We start from the raw sequence: 23,189 nt of genomic DNA, 5'->3' as shown, positions 1-23,189 counted from the left end.
CACATACTTCCTGCATTGATTTACACTTTCTTTCCCAAAATCATGACAGGCTTCCTCATCTCTTCTTTAGATAGACTCTATTAATATGCAGAGGAAGAACCGAGTTCCTGATATTCCCCCCACCCCCACCCTTCTATAAACAGCAGATGCAGGGAAACTGCTCTGAATGACACAAGTTACTCCCTGAACAGCTGACTAAAAATTAAGTTGAACACAACCCAAGTCTTTCAAAGATTTTAAATAGTTTAAGAAACTTTTTGTCTTCCATGTTTTGTAATTTCCCCTTCCAACCCCTGTCAAAGTAAGCAAGTATCAAAAGCTGCAAATACCAAAAATGTAGCTTCAGTTCTTATTTTTAGCAGATTTTTACTTCAGAGTTAGTCATACGTTTGCACAAGCATCAGGTAATTACCAAAATGCTTTACTGGTCTTGGATTAAAAAGTGATTTACATGTGATCAGGGAAACCATCGTGAGTCTTGTGGAGATGAGAAGGGAAGGTCATGTAATGAAAAAGTCAATTGCATAGCTACAGCATAGAGGCACCAGTCTTAAAATATTTGATATTATCAGCACCTTTGTAATATCATTCTGTCGTATCTTCTCAACATGCACTATACAACTCATACCTGTTAGTAAAATGTTACATATAATGCTGTTTCACTCTGCTCTCCCAAAGAGCCAATATGGCATGAAAAGTCACCCATTTTTCCTTCTCGGAACAAAACAAATGGCATGAGACAAAAATAAAACTCACCTGAATGAAATGGCTCTTGCAGCTAACAAGGACAGATGTGCTCTACTGCTTTCATTACTATTGCACAAATGAACCAAAAGGCGTTGCTTTTATCTTTTTGCCTAACGCCATACAAGTCAGTTTAAGTGGTTTATTCACATACATTACCAGAAAGAAGATAAGATTGCTCTGTGTACTTAAAGACCATGCGCAGGGTGCCAAAACTGTTCTACTGTACAGAAGTGCAATCTTGTAAAGTGCAATTACAGCTGGCATTTAACCTGCTGTTTTTAAACTATGTTTAATGTACAGAGCTGGACAGAACTTATTTAATCAAACATATTCTGTTAAACAGATTGTGCTGCTGAGTACAGAAATGACTTGTATAATTACATCCTATAATGGAATCATATTTTTCTTCTTTGAGTCATTTTAAAGCTATTTGTAGACAGACTTCCATTGTGATCAAGCTGCAAATCTGCCTTATTAAAATTATTTCAAATGAAAAAGCATATTTGTTATTTTATGTGGTCCTGACTACTTTAGCCTCTATGCTTTTAACACCCTCATACACTGAATTTGTAGTATCTCCACAATGTAACTGAAACATTTTTTAAATGAGTAACAGAAAATAGAGAGGACCCCCAAAATAATATCTTTTCATCTGTCTACATCTCTGAACAACTTCAAGGTTTTTCATTTCAATGTTGTGGAAACAATAAAGTCATTACTGACAGACGAATCAGCTTGACAAAATAATTGTGCCATACCCATGCTAACATATACATGTTCTTGTTGCTTGCTGTATTTTCATACATTCATGTCACAGAATCAAACATGCAAACACAATATTTAGTTTACCGAACAGGCTTCTGACCTCTTACTCTCCCTTAACACTTTGTCTCCTTTCTTCCAGGTGATAGTTGGCTTTGGAGAGGCTTGTGGCTTGCATTCAATGACAACTTCTTGGCCTTTGGTAACAATTATTGTTTTCCTCATTTGATTTAGGGGGAAAGTGGGAGCTGAAGCTGTTAAAAAGAAGGATGTTAACTCTACAGAGAATAATCACAACTTCCTGTTTCATTACCTTCTAATAAAATATTAGAGTAGTACATTTGGGTTTGGCTTGGAAATTATTACACCACAGGTTAGATGGAATTTTACAAAATATTTGAAATCAGTAACCAAGACTCGATGCCAGGTCTATAATTTAATTCAGTTATGAATTAGTGAGATGTCCTTTACATCAGCATACAAAAGTAACATTGACTGTGAAATCAAACAGTTTTAGAAATTAAATAACACAGTTGATTTAGCTACACCTTTTCAAAAATTTTTGGATTTCATAGATAACTTGTTAGAAATAACTAGTTCAAAATGAAAAGAAGTTTAAATTTTGCATCTATCCAAAATGCACTCCCTACAGTTAATTCTTACAAAAAATATTACTCTTAGAGAAATTTCATTGCTTTCCTTTTTTATATTTGTCTGAATACTGGGAATTTCAGAATTTCAGAAAAAAAGAGTGAGAACTTCTTCACTGAAGATATTTAACCAAGTCTTGTTCTTAGTATTTCACTTTTCAAGAAGTCCCATTGGTTATATATGTGAGCTAAGCTAATAAATGTATCACAAAATGACACTAATTAATTTCACACCTAGAAAGGACAGTTTTTCTCAAGTAATCTCATTTGTTTGTTTTTCTTAAACCAGTTTTGCAAAACCAAAACCCCTTCTGCACTATCTCAGCTACTCATATAGGAACATGTTACTCTCCATTGCCTCAAATATGTAGGAATTTTGTACCATTATTTTGGGTAATTTTCATACCAGAGATATTTATATGGACAATTTATTCTGTTCTTTTCCCTTTAGTAATCCAGAAAATTAAACATAACTGTTTCTTTAATGCAACCTTATGGTTAAAATTAAACAGGGGTACAATCTCACAAGTGACAAAATGATTCTACTGCTGCAACATACAGTGGCCATTTCCAATATTAGAGAATATCAAAGAAAATGTACAACTACCTCATGTAATAGGTATACCTATTTTATAGTACATATAGAGAACAGAGCAAAAGAACGTCATAACCAACAGGAATGTCTTTGCTGACTGAATCATAAATGACAATGGAAAGTGATGGAAAGAAAGCAGCCACTGACTGTGGGGTTTAATTTATGGCTAGACAGAAATATTTTGAAGAGTTATCAGTGAAATCCTAATGTCGGCCAGCTGGAAAATAATGGAAATGTACTAGATAGGCTAGTCTTCAGAAGAAGTAAATCTTAGCTCAAATATTATTTCAGTAAATCCAGTGTTATTATTCACTTGATTGGGAGTTTACAAGAATAATGCCCAGGTGCAGATTTTGAAATTTGCAAGGTTTGAGCATCTCAGAGACCTCTAATCTCTGATACGGCCATTGAATTATTTTGAAAGACACCTGTCTTCCAGCTATACCATGCTCTAATAAGGATCTCACTGAACTCTGTGGAAGCCCTCTTATCACTATTGTCCCATTGTGTGTTACCATGTTTTGCTTTAAGAAAAAGAAGTGTTGGAAAGACATGCTTCAAGTCTTCATTAACTGCCCACTTCAGCTTCAGAATAATGAAAATGTTATTGTATTTCCAGGTAAAACTATGTAGTGTATTTGCTTTAGTATGGACCATACCATAGTATGGACCAATTACAAGTATGTAATTTTCAGTATTCAATCAGTTCTGGTGACTTCACAAGGAATTTTTACACCTTTAAAAATAAGATCATGCTTAATTAACATTGAATAATGGTCTTGGTAGAAATAATAATTTTATTTTAACAGAGACAAAAATATATTTACTTTCTCTAAGTTTATTCTCCTGCACTTATTTTTGAGGGAGTAAAAAAATACTTCTCCATTTATTTGAACTGAAATAACCTTATATGAGAAGTAGTCACAAAATGTAACTGAGTCAGTAATTTATGAAATAAAATTTTCAATTAACAGAAGGACCTGTGCTCTCTCAGCAGCAAAGGACACACTCACACATGAATAACAAAAATAAAAAGGAATGAACTTTTACCTGCTCTGCTAAGTTTGGACTGGCAGATGCTGTTCCTTATCATAACAGACCAAGAACACATGTAATTACCAAATGGGAAAAAAATGAAGTGTCTGCTATTTTTCAATAATACTTACCTAAAATTTTCAGCTCAGCGCTGACATAAATGGTGCCATACTTATTTTCTGCTAAGCACTGATACATTCCAGCATCTGAAAGGTTCACACCGTGGATCATCAGAACGCCATTAACCATCTCAATCCTGCTCTGTAATGGAATAATAATTGAAAACAATCTATAAAAGTAAACAGGCATTGGAAATTCGCTATGCTGTTAGGCAAAGGGACAAAAGACATCTTTACATTAAAAGAAATCTGAGCAACAAATTTCCTTGGGCTTACTTTTTTTTTTTCTTGTTATATAAAGAATGACAAGAATAAAACAGGTGGGGCAATGCAGAAAAAACTCAAAAGATATGTAAAGGTAAATATTTTTCAGTGCAAGTTCACTACCTCCAAGGCTTGCTTTTGTCTGTTTGCTTGTTTGTCTGCTATTACCCTTACATGATTTTTAAAAGCAGTTCACCCTGGAAACTTCAATGAGGTGAAAAGTCTGTTGTGGATGTAACATATCTGAAGATCTTCAGATCTCTAGCAAAGGCTTGGTTTCAGTCATGGTACTATACTCATAAAAATAGATGAGAAAGATTGCTTGCATGAACAAGAGTGAGAAAGAGTCAGCTTTCCTTCATTATTTGTGCAAATTTCTTATTTGAAAGGTCCACTAGTAGAAAATAATTACCAAAGCTGGCAGAGAAGGGGCATTAATAGCCGTTTATGAACATGTGTACTTCATGGAGCTGTATAATGAATAATTTATTCTACTATAAAACTTCTCTAGGTTTCAGTATTACAGTTGTAGGTTTAACAAAAACAGATAGAGAATAAAGTGTTTGGGAGTACAGAGAAAACTGAAAAAACTTGTAAGGCCCCGGTTTAAACTGATTTTTAATTTGAAATTTCAGAGCCTGGTGCAACTAATGGTTTGGAAAATCAGAAAACCAAAAAGTACAGATATTTAAATTGCTTCAATTTCAGGACTAATAGCTCCATCTAAAAAGGCAGAAATGGATAAAGTAAAAGCGTATAACCTTATTTTCAATGCCTCACAGCTTCAAAAGTAAACTATATTTATGTTTCCTTTCTCATTGTTTGCATAATTGGTTGATGTTCACAGATAGAAGCGACATTCACTGAAAAGAAAGACATTACATCTTTTATATTCATAAATCTATTCTGTGAATTCATTTACAAATGAAGACATTTTCTCCCAGGATTGAACAGCTTTATTTTAATCTGCAAAAATGTATGAAATAAATTTACAAAACTTTTCTTTACTTTAAATAATTTGAGACTATAAAAATGGAAAGGTGTTAGACAAAACCCACATGATGTGAGCTGACGAATTGATGATTCAGTGAGAGAAACAGAACAAAGTGAAATAAAAGGCAGGCCAGGCCATGAGTGGTCTTCTAAAGAAAAAGAGAATTTCATTTAGGTCTATTTTTAAAATATATAACTGTATTTAAATATGTGACCGTATTTAAAGGTGTTACATTCTAGCAGTCTTGGATGGAGCATTCTAATGGTGTTGATGGCGAGTTCTGTTACTTGCAGATAATTAATGGAGTTGAAAACTGATGAAAATATAATAATCATTGTACCTCTTACATTATCCTGCTAACGTTTGAAGAGTATGATTATGTACAAGCAAAATGTGGTAAATAGCATAACATTGGGGGAAATATGAAGGAATCTGATCCAGCAAATACAGCTGTTCTTTGAGTTGTTACTATCTTTTTATACAGAAAAAAAAATAGATACAAAGAGTATAATACCACTATCTAAAGGAAAAAAAAAAAAACCCACAACCAGCAAACACCAAAACTTAATGGAGGTTGTTTAGATGTACATTATAGTACAATGGCAGATGTTGTTGCAGACACAGCTCAAAAGGTTCTGCCTCCTAAATATTTTGGAGAATTGCTGATTAATGAAATTTTACATTGCTTGAGATGGTTCAGAGGAGACATGCATAGAAAACCTATCTGTATACTAACACTTAAGAAACTAACATAAAAAACCAGTAATTTCTGTACTTTTCAGTAGTTTCTTTAACCAACTTCATCTGAATGAAAGGATAAACATGCAACATGCTGGTAACTCCTCATCTAATGTACCTGAGGCCAGAGAGGAACTCCATTTTTCAGCCAACGATATGTGGGCCTTGGCTTTCCAGTGGCTTTACATTCCCATCGGAGCTGGTCTCCGCTGTCTAATTGAGTATCATTAAGTTTCTCCACCCAATGTGGGTAGGCTGCAAGAAAAAGCATATAAAAGCTATATACAAAGCATATAAACTGGTAAGTCTCTAGCTGATATGCAAAGATGTAATCAATTACAGAGCTTAAATTATGGCCTTTACAAAGCTTAGCTTACTTTCAGAAACACATTTTAAACCAATCAAAACCAAAAGAGAAATTAATAAAATTAACAAAACTCCATAACTTTAAAGGAAATGCTGTAATGACACCAGGCAGCGAATAGTATCATGAACAGGAATAGAAATCTGCCTGATTTAATAAAGTCCAATGGACTCAATTACAGTACTATATATTAATGCATGTTTTACTACTGTACTTAAGAACATTTGCTTGGTAGTCACAACAGAATATTTAGTAACTTCTTAAGACCTAAGCTATTTAATTTTTGGTAAAGAGGTCAATCATTATAGACTCTGTTTCATGTAGTTTTCTTCAGTTTGCTAAGGAATCATGATCTATTCAACTATGAATGACTGGACATTTTGTAAGGTATTTGCACACATTTTTGTTAAAATTTTGTTGTTAGGTGTATATGTTATCATTAAAATCTAAGTTTCATGTAATAATCTGTTAAAAAGCAAGGATTTTTTTTTTTTTTTCCAGAGAAGCAGATCTTTAATGCAGCACTCTATCAGATAGCTGTATATAGATCTTACAATTTGGAAAACTTTGCATGACTCAGTGAGGAACTGAGCATTCATATGCAGAAATAAAAATGTACGCTTAAAAGCCAGCTTCTGGGTTTTCATACCATAACCATATCAATTTGTGTAGCAAAGAGAATAGTAGATGAAATTAATTAACTTAATGATATTAAAAATTTTTGTGAGTTTTTTTTTCAAATAGTAGAGAATAAGTAGCTAAAAGGCTTTCATTGCTAAAGGACTGTACAATTCTTCTGCTTGGTATGAATAGAAGTCCAGATCTGTCACAACAAAGTCTCTGCTTCAAACATCAGATAATTGATAGTGTACTTAAACATGCGGAAATTAGCTTAAAAATAAATCTCTGAATCTAGCTGGTGTTTGACAGGTCACCAATCAAAGATGTAAGAAGATATGAAAAGGCATGACAGGTGACTAACAGCTTCTACCTTACATCTCATGCATGGATGATAAAAAAAGTGAATGAGGTGTCTACCGTTCCTAAGCAGAGAATAGTCTGCTTTAGAGTTCCTGACCAGACAGTTCTCAGCAGCTGGAAACATATCAGAAAAAGAATCACTAATTTCCCTTTTAGTAAAGGAAAACAGAAATAAGATTGACCCAACCTCACTCGCAAACCCAAGATCAAACCCATCTGCTCCCTTATTCTTCTTATTGCTGTCGAGGCAATGACTGACATCTCCATGTACGCTCCGCTGCACTGAATCACTTGATTCTTAAGTTATATCAAAGGGTCCCATGAACCCCTCAGAAGCAGTTTGCAGGAGTCTCTGCTCACTTGTCTGCTAATTGTCCTAAAAATATTGTTTGATTTCATTGTATAGATGATGCTGTTCTTTTCTTTTTGAGTGTTTCAATATGCATGAAGAAAGCATGCTGAGAAGAAATGTTTCTTTGAAAGTGAGTATGCTAACATGATTTTGGAAGATGGGACAGTTAAATGTGTACCTAAAAATTCATAAAAGTTAGCCAGCGGTGCTATAAAATCATGCAGAGAGGCTCTAAACTGTCCCAGTTTATGTTTCATTCTTTTTTATCTGCTTTTCTGAAAAATCTACTATATGACCCAAAGCACATCTAGTTTCATTTTTCTGTGTTGAAATTGATCTCATGATGAACCAGAGCATTCAGCATTAGAGTGTGCACCTGTTTACAGGTGAAATAAAACCGTCTCCCCAAGCATGGCTGCAGAGCTGTTCTCCTCAGTACAAAACTGCTGTTCCCTACCCTTTGTGACTGTGGTTTGTTGTTGTTGTTGTTGTTGTTTGTGCACTGTGTTGGCAGCACAATCATGGCACAGGTTTTCCTCTGTAACCCCAATCATTTGAAATTAACAACTTTTTTTTTCACTAGTTGGGGTGTTTCTACCCTACATTTTTTCCTCATAGTCTAAATGACCTTTGGATTCATAATTTTCAAGCTGTTGAACTTGCCGTCAGTGAAGGCAATTAGAATACCACTCCTTTGGGAACAAGGTAGCAAAGTAGTAGGTAGATGTAGCAGGAAAATCGCTAAAGGCATGATTGAGAGAAATACTTTGATCACTTTTTAGCTTCCTTTCCTCTCTATGCACTCCTTACTTTGGCACAGAGAGTTCCCTTAGCAAGGGTCACTCTCCATAATACCATAACACTTGTTCTTAAATTCTGTCAATAATTTAAAAAGTTAAATATTTAACTGGGTGTACAACCTCTGATTCAATATAGTCTTTTTTTTTTTTTAAACAAAAATGTTAACATCATCCTGTTATACATACAGGCAAAGAAAACTTCATTCCATAGCTGCGCTTAGTTTTAATTAGAAGCTATAAATTGTGAGAGGCATTTGAACAGATTTCAAAAGTAATAGGTTCATTTTTCTTTTTAGAAATGCATCATTCATCTTGGGGGAAAATGGGAGTTTGTCTGGTTTTTATCTGTTCAGTGAAGAGGTTTGGGGTGAATGTAAGAATAGAAGGATGTGTTTTATTATTCAGTAGTCTTTATGGATATTGTGCTATAGCTTTATACAACACTGCCGAGATTTTAAAATCACCATCCAATCCCTGATTTATTTTATGCTGCATTTCTGCACCTGTTTATTCAAGGATGTCAAAATGTTTTACAAACACAAATTGGCAATAAATCTGCAAGCTTACAGGCCAGTTTTTATATCCTCTGTGCAAAATTCTGATGCAGAAAGCAGCCTGCTTTCTCAAATAATAAAGAAACTTTTTGACTGAGAACATTAAGAACAAAATTTTGCATAGACAAGTGACTTCAGATGGTGTCCTAAAATGGGAATCAGTATAGAGTTTTGGTGAAAAAAAAAAATAATTTCTGGACACAAGGATAATTGGGAAGTATATAGTAGGAGAAGAATTGATAGCTATCACTGTGAGAAAGATAAGATAGCAAATTTAAATTGAAGGTTCAATTGTGACCACAAAAATCTGTTCCTCTCTACCCAGTTTTACTGCATGCAGCTAACCTGTAGTGGCACTAGTGGATGTTCTTCCATACTGTTTTTATAAGAAGCGATGAAAACTGTTTTTAAAATCAGGATGGTCCATTACATTGCATTACAGAATATTCCCATCCTCAGCTGCTTGTTCCACTCTGGTGTTAAGGCAAACATCCCCTCCTGCTGTGGCAGCAGTGCTGCTCATGGGGCTTTGTCAGGAGGATCAGGCAACTGATCCAGCCAAAAGAAAAATGACCAAAACTGTGTTTTTGTGGTCTGCTTCATACCACCACCGTCTGCTGAACTTGTACTAGTAAGTAGTAAGTAGGTAGTGCAGAAGAAAACCCAAAAAGTTTTTTAGAGTGAGAGAAGAGCAGGAATTGCACAAACCAGTATTTACCATTGGGAAAATGCTGCTAGCCAGGGTTTGTGAAGGAATTGTAAATACAAAAGGTTAATGGCCAATTTGTCTACCCAAATTTTAGATTTTGTAGTCTCTTCTATTAATCAACTTGAGCTTGAATAAAATTTCATGGAAATTTACCGAATAAACAGATCACTTGTGGGAAAAATCACACCTTTTAAAATAGGTTGCAGTGCATATGAGGATGTCTTACATTATCAAAACTGTGTTTTTAATGCTTTTGTCAGTTCCACAGCTGAATTTCCACTAAGTGCTGAGACTACGACAATCTAAAATTGTCAGCATCCAAAATACCACTTTCTGAACAACATCCGAAGTGTCAGCTGCATCAGTCAGTCATGGTATGTCTGGATTGCAGCATCAGGTAAGAAATGAAAAATCACTAGGATGGAATTAAATGTGACCAGACAGGCAGGCTGGGTGTCCTGGGCTTTCTCCAAAATACTCTGTGGTGACCCAGATCAGATGCAACTGTCAAAATGAAGAAGATTCAAACAGACAGACAGCGAGTTCCCACAGAGACATGCAAAATGTGAGACTGCAGTATGACACAGCTGGTCCTACAGCCTGCTTTGAAATTTTACAAGAAGCCCCTGGTAACAAATGATGGCCTACATCTGAATTTGTGAGCCAAAATAATCGTTGCCTCCTGGAGGAACAAGATGTCAGTGAAAAGACAATGAGTTTAAAGGTAAATAATTCATGTTGACTGTTGTTATGAGTAAGAGGTACAGCAGGAAATGCTGTTTCAAGTAATGCCCCCGAATTTTGCCACATCCGCTGTCAGCAAAGGAAGCTGAGAATTTTGAAAAGTTACATTTCGCTAAACTTTGTGCTGCTAAAAACCTTCTGACCCAAACCTTCTCACGCTCCTGGAAAGTTTTGTCCAGGTTTGTAGGCCAGTGAGACACTAATGCTGTCTTCAGGAGCACTAAAGGCTGGCAGAGGCTCACTGGGGAATACTTAATCTCAAGGCCAAGAAAAGGTACTCTCAGGGAGCTGGTAACTGTGTTTCTTGGTGTGCTGTACTGGAGATTGCTGCCAGTCTTCTCCATCCAGAAGCCCTCTGTTATGTTCTCTGACCTTGCTCCCCACTAATGCAGGTAGGTGAAACTGACTGAGATATGGTTTGGACTACCTGTAAGATAGCCTAAAGTATACTAATAGTAGAATTAAAGTATAATAATGCATATCAGAGAAATGAGATAATCTGAAGTGGACTCCCTTTCTATAGTATTAAAGATGTTTTTCTAATATTATTGCAAAACATGCTAATTAGCACAAATTGTGCAGTATCCATAAAGGCAATAACTGTAAAAAATATAATTTTGACAATGGTGGAGAACTAAAAATTCATATTTCAATTGGGAAAAAGTAGAATAAAATTATGTAGAAAATATTTTCTATGGATTCCTAGATTTGAGTACCATCTTTATTTCTGCTCAAAACTAAAATGTATACAGGCTAATGGAGAAGCAGTGTCATGTAGAACACTGCATCATGTTTGCTGTGATTTTCTGCCACAGGTCTGCAGGGTGCCCTTGAGAAAATAATTTCCTTCTCCAACAGCTTAGTTTCCCTCTTGAAGAGCACCTTTAATATTCCTTTAACTCTGAAAAAGGAAGGCATAGAGAATTGTAACACCATAGAGAATTGTAACACCTTTGCATTGGCATCTAGTAGTTTCACAGTTCTAGAAAACAGCTCGTAAGTGCATGTGCTGTGATACACCTTATAACTCAAATAATTTCTTTTTTTGTGGTCTGCTTCAATATTTTTTTTTTTTTTTAATCTGTTTAATTTCAGGCAGTTTAAGAAATGTTGTTGAAAAAGACCAGCATGCTGCTAAATGCCCCTGGCCCCCAGGTCCCTACCATGAGCTGCTATACTTCCATGGAAGTAATTGACAGTAAGAATTTGTAATACCAGAGAAATATTGCTGGGGTATTGGCACAATAGGAGACATCAAGTAGTTCCTGGGCTTTGATTGCTGTTTTTCAGTAAAAGACTTATAAAACATTTGCTTCAAGGGCAGTATGGATGGCATGTACAAAAAAAAAGGTGCAAGCCACCATCTTTGCCATCAAATATTTTTTCAGCATATACAAAAATATAAAATAAAAAATTGAAGACCAAAACCTGCCCTTCGCTCTAAATGGATGTGAATGAAAAGCAAGGAGACAAGCATCATCCAGAGATATACGGATACTCACTAAAAACAAGGGAGCTAAGATAAAGACATTGGAAAGCTGGAGGAGACAGGAAAATTGATTATGGACCTGGAAATGTTGACATATGTGGAAAATAAACTAAATATATGATGCCAGTCTATGGTTATTTGATGAAAGTGTGTAACAAAGACAGAGAACTGTGCATAGTTAGTAATGGAGAAAAAGCACTAGGAGCCATGGGCTGAAATCAAAAGAAAAATAAAATTGATTAACAGGAGAAACTCCTTCTTAAAGGTATCTATTAGCCTGAGGACCTGTCTAAACTGCAGCAGTTGGAATTCCACTGACTGTGAAATTTGAAGACAGAAAACAATTCAGTCTGAGATTCATCACATGACCTCTGGCAGTAGACCTCTCCTGCTAAGTATTTAAGGTTGTAGGATTCATGGAATGATAGCAAGTGATGTAGCTTTAATTGGTAAGAAGTAGGTGGGGCTCAATCATATATTCAGTATAAAGAAAACTTTGACTTCTCAGTATTCAGGGAATGTCCTATAGGCTTTTGTTTCTATCCTTTAGGATGCAGTAATAATATATAAAAGTCATGACTTTTACTAAATATTTTTGATTTCAGGTTGTGTTTTTTCTTTTCAATGTGATGCATGAGTCAATATTTTTTGTGTGCTCACTCAGAAAACTTGCAGAAAAACCAGTCTTAGAAAATGTTCAGCACTTTCTGAAAAACAGAACCTTCAGAAATTGTGCATGCCTAGATTGAAAATTTTCTGCCAAAACTGAAACATTTCTCCATTTTTGATTCCTGTACAATAAATTTGACAAAACTCAGCACACAGGTGTGGCAAGGGTGAAACATTATTAAAACTGTGATAAAAAACCCAAAGATATCCCTAGTATAGTTTTCTGACAGATATATCATGTTTAGGTTGCATGTCATTGTTATATATTATATCAGGATGAAAAAAATAGACTAAAAATTATAGTGATAGTCTTCAAAAAGAAAGCCAAAATCCCATAAACAGCAAACTTAAAATTGTAGTTAAGCCAGTTCTTTGAGGGAATCAACTTTATATTTCAGACTTTAATGCATTACTAAGAAATAAAAAATACATAATTTAATACTGATTTTATTTCAGAAGAAAGATTTTTTGTTTCTAAGGGACCTTAGCATCCTTCATATGTAGTTTAAAGCTTTAAGAGTGCACAAATCATTGCTGGATAATACTGTGTGAAGTTACACTTACTGTACACTTGTAGTTGTCCTCTGAAGACGTTTCTTCCACGAGAGTTTTCAGCCTTACATTCATACATTCCCGCGTCCTCTAGCTGCACATTAGGTATTTCAAGAACAGCTTGGGATTTTCTCAGGCGGGCTTTACTTGGATTATGACCATTAACTTTCCTCCAAGAGATTGTTGGAACAGGGCTGAAATATTTAGTGAAATTACTGTTAGCACTTTTCCACTATCAAGAATATAGATTCTGTTATCTGGTAGTTTAAACACTTAATAATCTAAGTAGCAATAAAATATAACGACAATTAAGGTTCATACAATGCTTGATATACTTCACTTTCTGTAGGGAATCCCTAATAAATGGTTTGCTACATGGAATTTGTCTTTTTCATCCACAAGGGAGGCCAAGATTTTATTGAGATCAAGTAAATCACTTGAAATACTCTCTGTAGAGCTTCTTTAGCACTCTGTGCTTTACTCCTGAACACTTCCACTTTATGGGCAAAATAGAACAACAACTTCAAAACCTGGATGGATTTAGCAAATTCCAACACAACCTGATTTTCCTGCAATGACATCACAGTTCAGGAGATCGGTAAGTGATAAAGTATGTCTAGATGGGGGATTTCAGTATCATTCTATCTTGGATATATTAAGGTAACCAAAGCTTTGGTTACCTTTTCTGTTGCAATATTCTTTAAGTTAAAAAACTGCTTGTGTAAGAAGTATATATTAATGGCACTGCTGCTTCTGACTCACAGTATTACATGCCTGCTCACGGGAGTTGAAGGGCTTTTCACTGTGGCTTGCTGTTCCACACAGTTCTATGTGGAAACTGTCATTTACATTCACGCTGAGGCAAGAGATGGATCAGATAGCATTTGTGCTCATTTAATTTTCTTTTTAGCCCAAACACCCATCAATTGTTGTGCACCCATTGGGCTTTTTGGTACAGACATACATTTGTTTAAATATGGCAGGCACTTAAGAAGGAAGAAAAGAAAAAAGAAAAAAAAAAAAACAAAAACCCAAACAACCAAACAACCCTGTAGTTACAAAATATTTGATTGTGAACTGAAAACTAGACTGCTTCAGGTATTCCAAAAGAAGCTTGGAGGACATCGTAACACAAAATGTAACTGTTACAAGCTAATATTTTTAAAGAAATATTTTGTATTTATTTGAATTTCTTTCAAGTCTAAGCTTAGACAAAAACAGTTAGATCTTGTGGTAGTTTAGATGGGGAAAAGTACTTCATAACATAGGTGCAAATTCAAAGCTTCTACTAATTTCTGCCATCATTTACTAACTTCCACTTATTGCAACTATATGAAGTTACACTAAAAAATCACGTTTCCCTTAGTATCTCAGGGTGTCCAATTTGAGACAGAACAAATGCAAACACAGCAAAAGAACCATGGGTAAAACTCTAGCTATTCTTCAGCCAGCTAAAATCAGGCTGTGAGTTACTGCATGTGCACCCAAACTTGCAGACAAGATACTCCAAATTCCAGTACTTCATAGAGGCTCAGAAAATTTCCAGACTTGTAGTTGGAACTTAGAAGTTTTCTCTAATCTTATGTCACAAATCACTGAATTTCATTGAACCTATTAACAGAATTACCTTCACAACGTCAATATATAGTCCCGTATGGAATGGTATCCTCTATTTATTTGAATATATTGGAAAGAGAAAATCATTGTTTCTTGTGTCAGTTTGCTGCACTAAGTTCTTAACCTAAAGGTACTTTATTTGGAGTGTGTGTGGATTCATCTCTGAGGCACAGTCCCTACAATACCTCTCTATTCTTGCAAAGTGGTCCTTTATCACTGTCTCCCATGGAAGAAATACAGGTATAGAAATCAAGTAACTTTTTTTTTTTTTTCCTTAGAAAACAAAACAGACTGATTGCTTTTTCTTCAGCACTCCAGTTATGTATGTCTTTGTCTTTCTTGATGACTGATTTCCAGTTTTGGTGTCCTGTAGGTTTGGTTTGAAGACATGTCTTGTATGAGTCTAATTTATAAAGTTTGCTTCCTATGAGAAGTTACTTTACATACATTTCCACTGGAAGATTAAAAGCACTTCACATGCTTACCTGACACAGGTACTTCAACCCGACCAATTCTCCACACAAAGACTAAATAGGACATTTCTGCCTCTGATGCACTAATAAAACTTACTGGGTTTAGCCCTAATACTTATGATATTCCTTTCTCATCTTTAGCTACATATTTTGATTTACTGCACTTTGATAGCTATTTCCATGTATTGGAAGTAGTAAAAATAACAATATTATGGGGGTTTACCCCATTTATTAGCTCTTATATCTTATTTCTAATTGCACACTTTGATAACAAAATTTATACTCTTGCTTGAGCAACTTTCTGGAAATTTTGGAGGTCTCTTGTTTTGCAGTCAGCTTTAAGTGCAAACTCCTTATACGCTTGTCCTCTTTCTATATGGAATGTAATTACATCATGATTGCTGGCTGCAAAACAGACACCGTGGCCAGGCAAGTGTTTAATTAATCATTATTAATCACAACACAGGTCCACAGTAGGAGTACTTCATTCTGGTACAGTGCCATACTACTCATCAATTGCTGTTTTATGAATGATAGATAGATGTGCAGGTACACATTATTTGGCACCATATGGGTGCCATGATTGTTGCCCATTATCACTGACTTGCCCTTCAGCCCTTCTTCCAGTAAAATCAGTGACAAGAATACTTTTTTCTCTATTGTCATGGAAGAAAACTAGTTCTGCTGAATAGAACTGATAAGTGGAATATTTTTCATAGTGAATATTTCTGAGGAACAAAGAAGACATTAAAAACAATGAAAGTTGTCTCATTTAGCTGCTACAAGACTTCTGAAAGTCATGTATATAGGAAATTTCCTTAAAATTACATTTAACTAATTTTTTTAAAAAATTTGCTTTTGTGTCTGCTACAGAAAATAGATGCCTACAACACAGCAAATACAGAGGAAATGTGCTGTTCTCTGGGTCATTAGGAAACATTTTTTTTAAAAAAAAAACACACTTTTTTCTTCATCAGTACAGGATAGTAAGTGGAGTTTTTCAAGGAGATAAAGTTACTTTATCTGTGTAGGTTTAATGATTTCAAGGGAAAGTACTCCCAAACTGCAATTCACTCTTCGCAGAAAACTTGTAGTTCTGTTTAATGAAGCTTATTTTCCTTGCATAACTTACAAGTGAGGTATGAGTTTTACATCTGAAATAAATATATATCTATATCTATTTCTCCTCTGTGAGTTGTCTGAGAATGAAATGAAATATATCTTACTGAGGATGTGAAAGAATAAAATTGTGTGACTGTTCTAGAAAACTCATAAAACCCACCATAAAAACTAACATATGCAAGTATTTTCATCTTTTCAAATGATTCAGAGCTTTTTGAAAAATAGAGCAACAGCAGAAGTATCTCTAACATTAATATGAATTTAATGTAATATGCATAATTGTTAAATCTTATAATCAACATAATCCATTTTTATTTTGGTCTCAGCAGACATCTGTTGGAATATAGTTTCGTTGTTTATTACAACCTTGTTCACATTCAGCTTCTATAAGTAACTTGATTCACATTTCAACTGAGTTCAAAGCTAAGATTTCTCCTCACTTTTGGAAACAATTTGTTGAATACTACTGGTAAATCTTAGCACCACCAAGAAAAAAGTCCTAATTGAATTCAGAAATACCATCATTAAACTTCTCATTCATCTGAGCTCAAGTAGATGCTCTACGAGGTCATTGGTGACTGTGATAGATATTACTGTGGGTTTGTTCACTTTGAAGAAAATATGAGTTTACTCATAGATTACATCTAGAAGAGGTTGTAAGTCGGTTTTCAGTAGTATATTATTTGGGACAAGATCTATTGAATTTGTTGGGAATTCTTCATAAGTTTAAGTGGCAATAAAAATGTTTTGAATAACCTATTGAAAGCAATTTTATACTTTTTTCCAATTTAATCTGAAAAAGAATTTAATTAGAACTATAAAGCATATGTTTATTTCAGGAAATAGGTGAGGTGGAAATAAGACTAATGTCTGAATTTTAAAATACCTTTTCCACGGATCTGAGCTCCTAGGTTTTCAGCAGTATCTTAGATAACAATGCACAGGTTACTTTTTCTGTATTTGCTTGGTACAAATTGATTTATTTCTGAAATATTTTACCTTCTACTATAATTTCAATTCCTCTCCACACTATTTCTCTTTACCGTACATCACTGTTCTGAACTGTGCTTTCAAACCCACAGGTTCACATCATAATACATCTTGAAAACCTCTCATGCCTGTGCATTTGAGACTAGAAAAAACCCTTTCTCCTTATGCCCTCCAGTCTTGTAACTGTGTTGAATATCTTCTAATTATTTCAGGATAATTATATAGGATTAAAATGTTGAGAGGTATCATGAAATTTTCTCTATCAGATACTTTCCAGAAGTGCCTATCAACCATTCACACAATTCTACCTTTAGAACATCCCATATAAATCTGTTCCGATTAGATGCAGAGATTTAGGAGACAAGATAATAACTTTTCCTATCATTTGGTTATTAAAAGATAGTACTCATGAAATATAGCAACCGTGAGTAGTGGTGATTTAAGAATAGAAATAGAATAGAAGGAAACGGTAATGAGTCTGAAACTTGCATGCAAGAACAAGTCCAGGTCTGCAAGTCACACCAACACACATACCTGATTGCACTAAAAAGGTCTGATGCATGTATCAGTGTCGTATACTAATGTGGATGTGCTATCCCACCGCTGCTGGCTTGTTCTTTATGGAACAGAGCAAGGACAGCATGCCTGCTTGACTGCATGTCCAGCTCCATGTCATTCTCTTCACATTTAAGTCCTAACGTGTTAGAGCTTCTGTAACATCTAAAATAGCACTATGCATAATGATCTATAAAGATTCATTATTTGTAGTGAATTATACCCAGAGGCTTTTCTGTACTGATTGATCAGTGCCTAAAGTGTTAGCTCAAGCTTGTTTCCTTAACTGATCGACAGCTAGTTAGGTACATAACTGACACTTCTGGTGATTTCAAAGATTTTTCCAAATTGTTAAATTCAAGTTAATCATGAACACATGACTCATCTGATTAAAGTGTAATCGAACAAGAGAACAGAAGATGCACAATAAGCAAGACATTGGTTTCACATTTAATGAGTAAAGGGGAAAAACTGTTCTACAACCTTTTGTTTCTCCATTTAAATGTTAGATAATGGTACTTACTCTTAATGAAATCACAACAGTGCAGCTAGAAAATGAAAAATTTACTAGAAAAAAGCTGAACACTTTCTCCTGTGGATTCAGGGTTGGCCACATTGCAAAATTCCATATTTTTTTGTCATCATAGTATAGCAGATGCTATATTGTGGGATGGAGGAGAAGTTGAGCTACTACAACTGTTAAATAAGGACAGGAGTAAACTCTGTTTTTCCCTCAGCCATCCAGTGACCCATTTTTTTTAGTCTCTGTATCACACCCTACCTAAACTTGATGGCTGGGGGAACTCTGAAATAAGTGGACATTCTTCTAAAAAGTATTAAAGATATAACAGGTAAATTGCCACCAGCTTGTGACTTGATCAAGGCTGTTGAGAAGAGGATATGAAGCAACTTGAAAAGCAAAACACATCTTCTGTGCTAGTATGGGGGATAATACGTGAAGAATCCACAAATTTAAGTTAGAGGAGACAAATGATTTGAAGGAGAAAATTTGCCTGAAAAGGTGACATGTTTTTGGCTGGGGTTCATACAGATTGTCAGGGCCACACTGCTAGAGCATACTGTGTGCACTTGCCCTGTGTGTGAAGCTGTTTTATAACTGGACTTTCTGACATGTAATTTTGCTGTTCCAGACTTTGTCCAGGCAGGATTTATGTAGCTGGTACCTTTATCTGGGATTTTGGAACTCTGCTGTACAGGTACAGCAAACATCTGTGAACTGATCAATTCCAGAGGACTAGTTGCAGTGAGTCCAGGACTTCCAGAAACAACAGGTCTACCATTAATCATCATGTAAATGTAAAGGTAAAGGTAAAGGTAAACGTAAATGTAAACATAAATCCAGTGTGTCTAGGATGTGAAAGATGGCTTTGAATCTTCTGATCAGCTATAAGGTTTTAGGACAGTGAGTGTGATGATTTCCAGAAGTGCTGGATTTAAGCCTCTTGTACCACACAGTATTATATTGCATTCATTTATTTGTGTGAAATCCTGAAAGGAAATACAACACTGATAACTCTGCAGACCTATTATTGATCATTGCCAGAATTTGTTTCCTTCTGATCCTCTCAAGCTCTGATACAGACAGAAAGCATATATATGTGCTTCTGGAAAGTAAGTTTGGAATGCAAAATAGTTCTCCTCCACCTTTAAACCTAGAGCAAAGCTGTGTAAGTTACTGAACAAAGTTTTCAGTAGCATTTTCAAGTTTTCTTTGATGGTTGTGAGAGGGAAAGGGAAGGGATTGGTAACACTGTTTCATCAAGAATGATGTTCTGCTGATAAGGGTGGGTTTTTTCCCACTTTCTCTGTCATACGGTACAAGCAATTAACTCTAAATTTTTGTATGTAATTACGAAGCATTTAGTGAGAGTGAGGCAGCATGAGGCCTGGGAGTGCTGCCTGAGATTTACCAAAGAATATTTATTACATTACTATGAATGATCGTGGTATTTGTAACAGCATTATAAAGTCTATGCAAGAACAAGTCCACTTAAAGGAAGGCAGAAATCAATCCAAACTGAAAAATAGGAATAAAATCCAATCCTGGTCCAGCACATTATAACATAAATTCTTATTCGGTATGAGCTAAAAATGAACTTTAGATTGATGAAAGTCTTAGAAAGATTTATTTGACATAAACAGTATGTGCTATCAAAGGAAAACAAAAATCCTAGATCTATTCCTGTGTTAAGCAAACTCTGGCCTGAAGATGCCAAGATCAGGTTTAAAAAAGTTCCTTCCTCTCATCACAATTTTATCTCCAGGGCAAAGGAGATCGCTACTTATAACACAGACAAATGCCATTCTACTGAGAGTGTTCATTTCCCTCTTGGGATTGTTTTGTTGTCAATAAAATTTAAGAGTAACTTCCACAGCTTCTAGGTTTGGCATCTTTTTCCTGAAGTGAGGAGCAGTGCGAAGGGGCATGGAGGAACATGATTTTTTGTCCTGTGGGACTTAGAAACCTATATTACTATACCAGTTTTTGTCTCTATCCTGCAGTTTGATTTTGGGCAAATCATTCTATTTTAATACCCTATGCCATCGTTCTCTGTTTTAAAAAGAGAAAACAGCCATTTTATGCCTCTGTGACCTGTAGATCAAAAATAGAACATCGTGGCAAGAACTGTATTTGCTGGTGAAGGCAAATTACTATCTGTGGACTTCTACACTGTGAATTTGCTTAATACTCGATGTTAAGACGCTAACACTCCTTGTTCTCATAGAAATTCTTCTATATGTAGGAAAAACACTGAATATTCGAATCCCTAGTTCCAATGAGGAAGTGGATGTATTGCATCTAGAATTATTTGCTATATTTATTGCAAGCCTGGGATCTTGGCGTGCCATTAAATTGTGACTACCATGATAACATTTAATAGGCAAGTCAAAATTAGCTTGCTCTTTGCCTGCAAATTGTATATTAAAATTGGTTAGAATTCCTCAAACCTCAGCCTTCACTTATCAATGCAGTGATTCATCATGTTCTTTCTTATTTTGTTTTGACCAGCACTTCCCATGTAGGGGATAAAATTGTACGTGCTACTGTCAAATATTAATACTGTGAAATATTAATGTGCTCTAAATGTCCTTAGTATAGAATCAGGTTATCTGTAATATCAAAGGTGTTTCTGTGTGTCACTGTTATTGTGGGAAGAGGCAAGAACTGTTCTGTGTTCACGGAAAAGTACAAGGAGGCTTGATCATTTTCAAAAGACTACCTAGAAAGGAGCAGCTGCTGGGGATGAACGGCGGTTCCATGAGCCATGTGTAACCTTAGCAAAGAGGCACTTACTCCCCAAGGACTTTCATACAGTTGCCCAAGAAAGAGACAGCTTATACTCAGGGAGAAAGCTATGCTTGTTCCAGTCATTAAATTCAAGCACATGTCAATCACAGTACATCACGTATAGAGGGAAAATGCCTTCAGGTAGATAGTTGCCTTAAGATGGAGTGAATTAAAAAAAAAAAAAAAAAAAGTCTTTTCTCTTTGTTCTGTAAATCCTGCATTGCATTCATGATGCCAACCTTTCATAAAATATGCTATGACTGTCTATCTCTTGACTGCCAACACACTGTAAAGAACTGCTGACATATCCCAAGGAAATGGCCAAGAAAGCTGTCATACCTGGCCCTAAAAACAGTGAAGCCTGTTTTATATCACAGCTATTAGTATCATTTTATACTCATGTTATATTCCCACGTTTATGACCAACAATGCTCAGCTGCTGCTTGCTACCTTGACCACTCGCTCATCTCAGTGCCCCCAGGAAGCAGCATAGTGCAGTTAATAGAGGTCGACTTTAAATTTGTTTTAAACTTGTCATCAGTACATTAGGTCTGCTACTCTTTAGCATGATACCAAGGCTGGAGTGAGAGGTAGATTCATGGATTTGTATTAAGGAGATTTATGTCAGAAAATAATTTGATCTCAAAATAGAAACCCCCATAAGACCTTTTTTTGACATTGGATTATTGGGAAAGGGTCACATTATGAGAATGTCTTGTCTGCTTCTTTTGACAGTTTATAGCAGCAGATGCCTCCTGCCAGGTCTGAAGCCAGGAAGAATCTTGCTGTCTACAGCACACAAATACCAGTTCTGAAACATTCTGGACCACTACAAAATAGGCAATATTTGATTTTCCAAGATCAGCCCACAAAAGAACAAAAGTCAGGGAGAAAGAAATGGAAGACCTCAGGCATAATTTTAACTGGAAAAAAACATATTTTACAAATTCCAAGAGCAGAGACAGTTAAGTTTTGTCCTTTGCAGTGAAGAAACAATGTGGCTCGAAACTTCTGTTCACCTGTATTGAGGAACCAGACAGGTAACTGCATGTGTTATTCAGAGAACTGTGTAGCCTGGATCTGTGACTTATTACAGGATTATTGTTTCTGAATTTTGTGTTCCTGGCAAAAATCACATATAGTTAAAATTCAGAGGAAGAAAAGAAACCTTTGACAAAAGATGCAATTCTTGTCTACTTTTAACCTTCCATCTTTTCTGAAATTACTCTCCTGTATAACATTGCTTGATAAACACTGATTAGACCTCACAGAAACATCCTTTTACATGTGAACTTGCAAAGTCTACCTTTTTACACCTGCAAAAAGATTGCAATATCTAGAAGCCTTCTTTATAGCCATTACCCTGTGTCATTGTCTTAGTGAGTAACATCACCAAAAATAACTTCTTCAGATAGCTTATGCAGTTCTCCACAGTTACAGTCAAATGCCCTTCACAGGATCATAAAGATTTTTTATATTGCCACCCTGATCTTTGCTTAGATATTATATTCACTTACCCAAACACTTTTTGCTTTTATTTCTGCATAATTAAAAATCCTCTCTCTAATTAAATTAAGCTCTCTCTATATGTACAGTTTGCAATGAGAATATTGGTAGTGCCATAACATAAATGATAACATTTTAAATAAAAGCTTGAAGAACAATTAGAAAAGTCTGTTGAAAGAAAATCAGGTCAAGGAGAAATAAAATCCTATATTCCAGAGATTTAAAACTTTAAGATATTTATTAATCAGATTTGATTTAGAGTTCATTGTTTCAAAATGTTCATTTTAGAACATTTCCTAGATTACAAATCACTAAATTTAATTCAATTGTATGTGACTTAAATATATCTGTAGCTTCATGTTATTTTTATTTTATTTCATTTAGAAAGCAAGATTTAAAAATGGACTATCAGCTGAGTTCTTGCAAGCCATACTACAGATGGGATGAATGTTTATGACTGAGCTATAAATCTCTTCAAAACAAAGTTTAAAATAGAAT

At 35.2% G+C, this 23,189-nt stretch overlaps 1 protein-coding gene across 7 annotated transcripts in view; it reads right to left on the bottom strand.

Annotated features, from left to right (window-relative positions):
- CNTN5 (contactin 5) overlaps positions 1-23,189 on the bottom strand; it is a 968,197-nt gene that overhangs the window by 147,911 nt on the left and 797,097 nt on the right. For all 7 annotated transcript variants that reach the window (XM_080376471.1, XM_080376469.1, XM_080376474.1 and 4 more), the window contains 4 exons: positions 13,131-13,312; positions 6,023-6,159; positions 3,921-4,050; positions 1,613-1,763 (listed from right to left, as the gene is read on the bottom strand). In XM_080376471.1, coding sequence (XP_080232597.1) covers positions 1,613-1,763; positions 3,921-4,050; positions 6,023-6,159; positions 13,131-13,312 — 600 coding nt within the window. The remainder of the gene's footprint in view (positions 1-1,612; positions 1,764-3,920; positions 4,051-6,022; positions 6,160-13,130; positions 13,313-23,189) is intronic.

Source organism: Falco punctatus (genome assembly GCF_963210335.1).
Source record: "Falco punctatus genome assembly, chromosome: 2".
Taxonomy (NCBI): Eukaryota; Metazoa; Chordata; class Aves; order Falconiformes; family Falconidae; genus Falco; species Falco punctatus.
The sequence above is the reverse complement of the archived record's forward strand: the minus strand, read 5'-3'. Positions and strand labels throughout refer to the sequence as shown.